General features: G+C 43.6%; 2 protein-coding genes across 7 annotated transcripts in view; both read right to left on the bottom strand.

Moving 5' to 3' along the window:
• LOC144061703 (lysosomal cholesterol signaling protein-like) overlaps positions 1 to 4,296 on the bottom strand; it is a 23,850-nt gene extending 19,554 nt beyond the window's left edge. The window contains exons 1-2 of one of the 2 annotated variants that reach the window (XM_077582399.1): positions 3,707 to 4,296; positions 1,920 to 2,122 (exon numbers count right to left, since the gene is read on the bottom strand). In XM_077582399.1, the coding sequence (XP_077438525.1) occupies positions 1,920 to 2,089 (170 nt within the window). In that variant the 5' untranslated portion in view covers positions 2,090 to 2,122; positions 3,707 to 4,296. Of the gene's footprint in view, positions 1 to 1,919; positions 2,123 to 3,706 lie in introns of those variants that run through there. The other variant, XM_077582400.1, reaches the window with a different exon arrangement.
• A 136-nt stretch (positions 4,297 to 4,432) lies between these two features.
• The window catches only part of wipf1b (WAS/WASL interacting protein family, member 1b), a 37,429-nt gene continuing 31,861 nt past the window's right edge, over positions 4,433 to 10,000 (bottom strand). For all 5 annotated transcript variants that reach the window (XM_077582405.1, XM_077582402.1, XM_077582401.1 and 2 more), the window contains 8 exons: positions 8,622 to 8,719; positions 8,408 to 8,531; positions 7,960 to 8,112; positions 7,192 to 7,888; positions 6,880 to 6,980; positions 5,733 to 5,972; positions 5,551 to 5,664; positions 4,433 to 5,298 (listed from right to left, as the gene is read on the bottom strand). In XM_077582405.1, the coding sequence (XP_077438531.1) occupies positions 5,246 to 5,298; positions 5,551 to 5,664; positions 5,733 to 5,972; positions 6,880 to 6,980; positions 7,192 to 7,888; positions 7,960 to 8,112; positions 8,408 to 8,531; positions 8,622 to 8,681 (1,542 nt within the window). In that variant the 5' untranslated portion in view covers positions 8,682 to 8,719 and the 3' untranslated portion in view covers positions 4,433 to 5,245. The remainder of the gene's footprint in view (positions 5,299 to 5,550; positions 5,665 to 5,732; positions 5,973 to 6,879; positions 6,981 to 7,191; positions 7,889 to 7,959; positions 8,113 to 8,407; positions 8,532 to 8,621; positions 8,720 to 10,000) is intronic.

The raw sequence follows: 10,000 nt of genomic DNA, 5'->3' as shown, positions 1-10,000 counted from the left end.
TGAAATGGCACTTAACTGAGAAGATCCATGAATTCTGAGAGGAAGGAGGAATTTGGTTTGGGAGGGTGATATATTACAGCAGTAAATATGGGGGAAAGGCCAGACAATGTGAAGGCGGCTGTATTCAAATGAGTGAATATTGAGGAGAGAAATGTGACTTACTTTAATGTCCTTTTGTAGATGACTGCTTTACCACCACCCCGTCCTTCAAAACGGGGGTTTTCAATGTATGTTAATCCAGGATGTGTGGTCTGATTTATAAAGAAATAGTCCAACGACTTGTGCCAGGTTTCAGTCAGACAAAGAAAATTACTGTGAGTGATGTATTCATTTAGGACAAGGCCCTTATTATTAATTGAGCGAGTGTTTAGAAGAGCCAGTTTCAGATGACGTGAGCATGTTGTGTGGTGCGACCGGTGAAACTAGAGATGGGATGGCGCCAGCGGACGAGATGTGGTCGAAAAACCGCCGGCCAAATAGGCGACACTGAGGACGGGGTCCACAGATTGATCCGGGTCGCTGGAGGAAGGCAGCGCAGAGCGGGCGGCAGCGGCCGCCCAGCTCGCGGAGGATCGAGGCAGAGCGCTACAGCAACACACCCCGTGAAGCCAACACCAGCTGGGAGTCACCACCAGCACCAGGCCAACGAAGCTTCCGGGCCAGAGCCGCGTCGGGAAGCGCCCGCCGGCTGCCCCCAGAAAGGAGAAACCAGGCCACGAGAATCCACAGAAGTACAGAAGTAGCCCGGCAGGAAATTGAATGTCCCATCAAAAGATGGACCACCCGCGCCTCCACGGCGCAGCCGCCAAGAAAGCCCCTAACAGCCAGCAGCAGGATATACAGGATGCAACCAAAAGGACCTCTCCAGACGGACAGAGAAGGCCAGGTGCCCTTGAGGGACACCCCGACACACCCAATTGGTGAGTGGTCAAGGATATCATTTGCTGTTTGCGGCCAGCAGAGATTACTTAGCAAGCTAGCTGATGCTAGTTGGCCGTTCGGACTGGCAAACGGACCAAGCGCACCCGGCATTAACATGTGTTTAAAGTGACAATAGGCACCCTGAGTCGAGCTTTTAAAACGTTTGTTGAGTTAATGTGGCATAAAAGTAGCAGCTCTGAAAAACGACCACACTGTAACCTTTCTGGCTCGGGGGGCCATTCAAGCACTGATGATATATTACCAGACGACACAAACACATCCACATACACGCCCTGCGTGGTAGCACGAGGTTTAGCGCTGCACCCAGCTTGTAGGAGAGACTGCTACGACTACTATTACTACTACTACTAGTAATTACTTTGTAGGGGTGCACCGATTTACAATTTTCTGGCCGATAACCGATCTCCGATCTAACTAAGGAAATCGGGGCCGATCGATCAGTGCACCCCTATTACTTTGTAATTTTCACATAAATTATCCTTCAATTTCCTTTATAAGCATTCAGCTTTCCGCATTTCCACGCAATTTCTTCAGAAATTGCACATAGTCTAGTTATTTCCGTTATTTGTGTCCCTCCGTAGCACTAATCAATATTTACTTACCATGGAAAAATTCTGGACATCCCGGTTTGAGTTTTGCCTTAGATTTATTTTATGGACTAGTAACTAAACTGCTCAAACATAAAATAAATGTGTTGTTATGCTTCTTCTTTTTTTAACTCTGAAATGCTCCAGTACCTTATTTTGCTTCTGAAAAATACAATTAAAATTGTATAAAATAATACAATTTAAGGGAGGTTCAATGTGTGAGTAAAACTCAGTCTACTATAAAATATAGTCTATGCATTTTATTACTCTGTTGATTCATTGCACAATAGGCTTGAAAGTTTGATTGCCTGACCTTAAAATCAACCATTACAAATATAAGTGTACTAAAAATATATTGCAGTATCTAAAAAAGAAAAAATCCAAACCCACCTGCCAGCTATGTATCCACACATGATAATTCCAAAGCACTCGAGCAGGGCTGGGAACAGCTTGTCGATGGACATGTGAGGCCCAGTACCAGCACTACCATCAGGGCTCCTCAGGGAGCTGTGGGAGATGTTCTTCCCGTGAATGAGCGCGTATCTGCCGGCTGTCTCCATGGTGACGGCCAGGGCTACTGTGGAGTTGAACACCTAGAGAAAGAAGCCAAAAATAACGGTGAGCTTGCTTCTGTCATGTTTGGGTTCTGTTTTTCTTTGTGTGTCTCCCTTGGTCTTAAGTAGTGATGGGACGAACAACACTGGTGCGCCAGCACTGTGCCGAGTGCGCAAGTGTGAAACCCCGTATCAGCGCGTGTATCGCTTTAATAAAAAAATCACGTGACCGATACAGGAAGTGTGTCGTTTGGATGTGCCGCGCCAAACTGTATTTATAGGTAGACAAACTGTATCAACATGTTGCGTGTTTGTTGGATGGAGATTAAACTGTTTGCTGTTGCTGTAAATTTACCTGTACCTGTGCCTGTTGGATTTTTGTTTGCTTCCACTCATGGATCGTTCTCCACACCTTTATCAACTGGCACTTAAATATTTATGCACACCAGCTTCCTCTGTTCCCTGTGAACGAGTGTTCTCGAAGGCAGGGGAACTGGTGTCCAAGAGGAAAAATCGTTTTGGAACAATCACACTTCAAAAACTTTTGTTTCTCAATAAAAATGTATGACAGAATCTGTTTTTAGTGTGTTATTACATATGGTTTAAAACTTTTAACAAAATCCCATGCAGAAGTTAAACATTTTAACTTTTATTATTTATTTTATTACATACAAATTTGCTATATTTTACAAGCCAACTCATATGAGCATCTAATAAACAACTTAACTCAGCAAGCAAATAGACCAACTGAAATTGTACAAAGATGAGATCATATTTTAAGTAAAAGACTAGCAAGTGAATAAATAAAATTTATTAAATTTATTTTATAAATATAAATTCATAAGATAATATTAAGGTTTACAAGCATGCACGTTTTACCATCTTATTTTCATTTTGTTTATCTGCAATGATTTTAGATCTACAGCAGAGGTCACTATTGAGTGACCAACACAGTGTCAATACAGTTTGTGTAATGTGTCAATACACTCCTTGAGGTATCATCGTCCCATCACTAGAAGTGTAATCCTGCCCTTCCTCTGTCAACCAATCAGTGTCCTCAGCCACTTTTTTTTGTCTTGCCCCAAGTGTGTCTTGTTGTGTCGTTAGTGTGTGTGTGCGTATATTTAGTCTCCTGTCTCCCCTCTGTCTGCGTCGATTCATGGTCGTTTTACTCCGGTCATGCTGCCAGTGTTTTGCCTTGTTGTCATCCCCACGTTTTGTTTCACTTGCCGTTTAGAGTTTGCTTTAGTTTTGTATAAATAAATCCTTCTTTTTTTTACATCACCTCTGCCTCCTAGCCCTGCTTCCCTGCGTTTGGGTCCGCAACCACCACTACCCCCTGACAGCTTCTAGCTAAGTTAGTGCACTTGAGTTGTCACTGTCAGGAGACTGATGACGCCTGTTGTCAAATTTAACTGATTAGCTTTTAATAAATTAATAAATACGTTTAAGAGACTCCAAAACAGAGGCTAGCCTGTTATTAGCCTCATTAGCTGCTGCTGCTCAAAACATCAGGGCACGTCCAGCCACGCCGATGTGCAAATCGTTCATTTATCTCAATTTCAAGCAGTTGGCACATCATGTTACACACAAATAGAGCGGTTTAGATGTTACAATGCTTACCTCTGTTAACTAAATCACCATTTTATCCGTAAAATGTTTCGCTAGGTGCGAAGCAGCAGTGTGGATTTCTGAATCTGACAACTGGAAGTGACTGACAGGTGAGTGGACCAATCGGCCGCGAGGGGCGAATCCAAATATCTCTCTTATTGGATGGAGACGACGCAAGGGCGTGGCGGGAGGGGGTGATGGAGCAGATAGATCGATAGAGCAATGAATGCTGCTTTCAAACATAATCGGACTTTTCACACTTATTCAACAATGCTTTTAAAGCGGTGTGTGAATGTGGACATTGTACTTTCAAAGGACATTTCCACAATGGTTTTATGCATTAACATGTGACAGGAATTGAATGGAAACATAGACAAATAGGGTTTTCACGTATCAGATTATTCAGTTCCATTTTGGTATGGCTTGGAAGATAATATATTTCAGTTCCAATCGTTTTTCTTTTTTTTTTAACTAGGTTAAGTTACAATGAGTGGCACTTATTGATACAGAGTGAGATATTTTTCAGCTTCAAATCATGTTTTGTAGAGTAATGTATTAGATAATAAATGCTGCTTTCCAACAATCACATTTCAGTTTCAATCAGGTTATTATAGATAGCATGAGAGGTCACAGTAAGTGTAATTAGACTCTTCAGTGTCAGCATGAATTTCATGTTTGACTGTGAGTGAGGGATGGATTGATAGATTTGTTGCAATACAAATCAGGCATCAGCCAAAGTAGAACACAAACGTGTCAGCTCCTTTTATTTACTGATTGTCTTTGACCCCCTCATATTATTAATAAGTTCATGTTGTAAAGCAAAACAAAAAAACAAAAACGAATAACACCTAATACTGCACAGTTTCGGTAAGAACAACTTTACCACTGCGTTAACCATCCAGATGCATACATAGGTCCTTCATTTTAGATCAAGGCGCTTTTTAAACAAATAAAAATATATCAGTGCTGTCGTTGCAGCTGAGTGCAATATCATCCAAGTAATGGACGTGAATTAAAGAGTGTGTGCTCTGGTGAAAATGAAAAAACATATATAGTACCATTCAGAAATGCACAGAAACAAGTAAACATACTATAAAAGGCACGCATGGCTGTTGGTGAAATTTTGATCATTGCATTTCCCCCGATGCAACAGGGCCATTCAGATTCATTCGCACTTTTCAGAACTGAATACTCGAGCAAACTGTACGTAAATGATTTCATCTAAGGCACTAATAGGAGTGAATCCCTTCTCCTTAAGGCACAAAACTTTCAACATTCGAACCCTAAAAAAAAAAAAAGTAAATCCCCTGAGGATGTTGATTTACTGCTTGTGACATTCATTTTGTGCTCATTAATGGCCTCAGGTTAGGAAACTCACTCGTGTCGATTTTGTGATAATCAATTAAAAACGGGGAAAGCAGGGAGTGGGAATCTTGTGATAGTGGAACACATTCTGATTGGTGGATTTAAATTTCTCCAATTAAACGTTTTTTAACATTTGTTGTTTTTTCAAGACTGTCCTTCAGGTCCCCTCCCCTTTGCAGGTCTTCTTCACCTTGGTATAGGAGGAAGAGGAGGAGCCCCTCTTTCCTTTTTACCTGAACCTAAAAACAAGAAAAAATATTGAAAAAAGGTTGGTTGGTAATCTAAAAGTGGAAATTTTAAGAGAATGAAGATTTTTTGTCAGAAAAAGGTTGTGATTTTAAGACAAACGCTAACAATGGAAGCTAAAGTTACTACTATAATAAAGTAAAAGAATATTTCACAAATACGTCTTTTTTTTTCCATATGTCGTATCCTGTTCCTGCCAAAAGGTTGCATTGTGTTTAAGTCACAATGCATGACGGTGGGCTGACCTCTGCCGTCGGTCTTGCTGATCTTACTGGGGTACGTCTTGTGGAAGTGCTGGTAGGGTTCAGGTGGAGGCAGGTCCGAGACGGGATGGAAAGTGAACCGAAGCTCCCAATCATCTGTAAGAATGTGGAAATCATTTTAGTCGGAAGTCACAACAGCAACATTAGCAGTTATGAGCACTCACCATGTATCTGGTTGTGGTGAGAGTTCTGGAAGCCGTTACCCATGGGTGGTGGCGGTGGCGGAGGGGCGCCCCCACTACCTGTCCGGTCCACTGGTCTGTCCGGAGGAAGAGGGGGCCTACTTCCGGGCCCGCCCCGCGGGGAATCCGATCCCGGTCGCCCAATAGGAAAATGTGCCGGCGATGACCTCATGCTGACATCGCCCATGTTACGACCTGAGGGAGGTGGTGGGAGAAGAGGGCCTGTGGAGGTAACATTGGAAGCTAACTTCAAAAGTAAATATTGGAAGCTAACATTAACATAACAAACACGTTTGAAGCAATATTGGAAACTAATGTTAGCAGTAACAATGGAAGCTAACATTGGATGCTAACCTAATAGCTAACGTTGGACGCTAATGAAGCTAACATTAGAAGCTAATAGAGGTAATCTTAAAGCTCATTTTGGAAGCTACATGTTGGAGTTGCGGTCAGAAGCTATATCATTGGTCTTCCTCGGCTCAAACGTCAAAGGCAGTAGTGGGCACTTCCGTCTTTCCATTGGTCGTTGACGGATGCCCACATTTTCAGTGTTTGTGACGCGAAGCCTCGTAAAATTTCACTCATTTATCACCGACTGAAGCAGGTTTTCGATTCTATAGCGTTCCTAAAGAAACAACATGCGATTGGGTAAGTCACCCTCCCCCCCGCCGTGGTCTCGTCATTCACCATTCAAGAGTTTTGATCGTCCCTTTAGAAGGCTTACCTTACTTTCTTTATAGGAGCTTCACATTGCCATTCTATGTCACTACGCACTGAATGAGTTGCGACGTAAATAACAATGGCGGTGTACGTCCAAATAAAGTTTCTACAAAATATATTAAACTGGAAATTATTTTTGAAAAATGTATCTCATAGTTATGTTAGTAACAACCAAATAAATAATATAGAGCAAACTTGTCATGACAGTCGGGGTTCCTTTTAAAGCTAACTTAAGAAGCTCATGTCAGAGGTAACTTTGAAGCTAAATTTACTTTGTTTTTGTTTTGTTTTTTGATAATTTTTTTGAGAGAGAACTTTTTTTTTTTTTACTTTGGCGGCAATGTGACGCTAACGTTTAGATGACAGTCCACAGGATACATTTTTTAAATGTTATATTGTTTCTGCCAACCTGTGCGCCCTGACGATTGGTTTCTTCCAAAGGATGGCGGCCTCTCGTTGGGTGGGGGTGGGAGAGGTCCTGTCCGGATATGGAGTGAAGAGCCACAAGTGCTGGAGATGAATAACAACAGCATTACAATGCTGATAAGAACCATAAATTATGTTACGAGTAAGAACTACAGGACAGCCTTGTTCAAATCAGCCAATTAGATACTCTAAATTATCCATACCATAGGTTTGAATGTGAGTCTAAGCTTGTTTGTCTGCCGCAACCCTAATGTTGACAAGCACTATATGGACAGATGTTTTGTTTTGGGTGTACCTGAGTGAAGTGTTCCTTTGGGGTAGACGAGGCGTGCAGTGGTCGTCCCCCACAGCAGCCGTCGGAGGCAGTGGAGGTGGGCCCGGTCGCCCCGGTGGGAATGGCGGCACCCCCCCTCCAGAGCGAGAGGAAGCAGATGGTGGCGGTCTGGAGTTGACGCCGGGAGGCGGAGGGGGCATGTCTCGGGGCATGGACGGCCGGTGCCCTCCAATCAGGGCTGGCGGGGGTGGAGGCCGGTCGTCTGGAAGCGGGGGCCGCCCCCCGGGAGCAGGGGGTAAGGGAGGTCTACTGTTATTTGAAGGCGGCGGGGGTGGCGGCGAGGAGAAGCTCTGCCTCGAGGAGCCACCCGGAGGTGGAGGCAGGGGCCCATGCCGCCCCGGGGGAAGACTTGGGGGTGGCGGTCCTGACGAAGGGCTGGGTCTGGGTCCTGCAGATAGGGCTGGAGGGGGCAGCCCCCCGCGGGGACTGAAGTTCTGGTTGGGTCGAGGAGTGTTGGGAATGGGAGGTGGGGTACCTCCTGGAGTGTCTTGCCTTGAGGAGAGATTTGTGCGGTTCTTGGGAAGATCGGGAACCCCACCACGGCCCACTAAGGACGAACCTGGGAACTTGGGAGGACCAGTAGAGCCACCACCAAAGGGACTGAGGCTCCCACCGAAGCGATTTGGGGGGAGTGAGGGTCCTCTGCTGGGTCCCGAGTCTGGAGGAAAGGGTGAAACATTAACTCAAGACGTAAAAAGATTGTTTTGTATATTTTTGTTGTTTTTTCACCACTAGAGTCTCGGTTGGCTGCCGAGCGCAGTTTTGGCATCCCGCCCGCAAACAGGCCTCCTAAACCAGTAGGAGCACCACCACCAAATCCTCCACCTAAACCTCCACCAGAAACTCCTCCTCCTGAACAACCACCTACTCCGCCTCTGGGTTCTGGGATACAAGAAAGTCATATATTTTTAATGTTGTATACCTCTAATGTACCATATCTATCATATAATCTGTGCTAGTGAGCACTTCTCCTTTGCCGAGATAATCCACCCACTACACAGAGGGGGAATATCATGATGCTGGTTAGCAATATATATGTACCTCTAATGTACCTATTCTTTATCCTCTACGGAGAATGTCTAATAATACTGCACATTGGATCACATTTAATGACCTTTTTTTTAGTCACCATTATTGTAACAAATTATTTAATGTCCTCATGCCGCATTTTTCTTACTGTCCAGCAGGGGTTCACTGCGGTCATTGGTAACCGTCTTTTTGAGTCTGGTTCCTTTACAAATGTCAGACAACAGAGCGTTGCGTCCCTTCTGTTCTCCGCGATTCGGCCTCTCTGTGTTGGCCTGGAACAGCCACAGACAAGTTGTGACAAGTGTCCAGCGTCTTCACATGCATAAAAAATATATATAAAGGTTATTGCTTTTGTAGCTTACAAGTGCCAGCGTGGGAGGAGGAGGCGGGCCCGGGGGCGGAGGCGGCGGCGGGGCAGGCATCTCTCCACGTTTAGGCGGTCTGCTCTGGACGCTGCACCCTGGTTGGCAAACAGTTTGACACAAGGTCAAATTGATCAGTTGTTTCAGTCCTCTTGAACTGAGCAGTTACAATATCAAGACTCCTCTAAAATTTGTTTTATTCATTTAGCTGCTATTCACCTAAAGTTGGTTAATTTAAAGGGACTGCAACATGAAAAATCTACTTTTTGGAGCTTTTAGCCATGTTAAAATGCTAATTCCTCACCAAAAACATGACCAAAATTGTGTTTTCCTCCATTCGCCCCTGTATGAGAAATTCTAGGTTATTCTGCTCAGCCCCTCCCAACCTTAGAAAACGAGCTGTTGGCACGGTTTGACGTCATTGCGTGCGGCCCCACACTCAATCAATCAATTATTCTTCACATTTGCAATGCCAAAGTGCAATGAAATGACAATTGGCTGTCTTAAAATCCATTTGCTGATACTGGTGTAAACTACAAGTAAAACATTTGCGTTAAGATAAAAGAATGGATGGTGTAGTGGATAGTGCACTTGCTCTATAAGCAACAGGGCGCGGGTTTGTGAACCTGTGTGGTGCTTTTTTTCCCCTCCTTCTTTCCTCTAACTCTCTGCTCCCCTCCTCTTTCACGATTTCTTGCGGCAAGGACCCGTTTTGTTTCAAATGTTTATTTAAGAATTGATGGCTTGCGTAACCAAACGCAGAGATCTAGCAGCCCGTGAAATTTAGAGTCCATTTTAAAAATCGGCTTAAAACCCATCTTTATGTTTCGTGGGCGTAGCACGAAGCAGCCGGCTTGGACGACGTCATGAGAGGGGTGCGGCAGCCACAGGGGGAGAGGTAGGGTTTTACTGAACTGAGCGTTTGACTTCCGGGTAAGAAAAATAGCCATCGAAATAACTCATATTTCATAACAAATTACATCGCAAATGTGTCAAAGGTAAGATTTCATCATATGCCTAGGGTTAACTGTGGAAGGGCTTAAAATACCATGGTGTAGTCCCTTTAAATGTCATTATAATCATGTTTCTCGTAAAATAATGAATAATTTAGTGTCATTATAATAATACGTTTTATACAAACATCTAACAATTTTTATTAACTTCTTGTTTATATAATTTAATTAAAATAATTGCAAATAATACAAACCAAAATGAGAATCAATTATTTTATTATGAGAATAAATGTACATGAATTTATGAACGAGCTTCGGACTGAAATCGGCACCAAGTTTGAGTCAATAATTGCCAAATCTGTCAAGACTGATGTTTTGCGGGCCTTGAAACCGTTGGAAACGAGAGTGGACGCACAAAAAGAGACT

The sequence above is a fragment of the Vanacampus margaritifer genome, chromosome 12 (assembly GCF_051991255.1).
Source record: "Vanacampus margaritifer isolate UIUO_Vmar chromosome 12, RoL_Vmar_1.0, whole genome shotgun sequence".
Taxonomy (NCBI): Eukaryota; Metazoa; Chordata; class Actinopteri; order Syngnathiformes; family Syngnathidae; genus Vanacampus; species Vanacampus margaritifer.
Note: the sequence above shows the minus strand (reverse complement) of the source record. Positions and strands in the feature narration are given on the sequence as shown.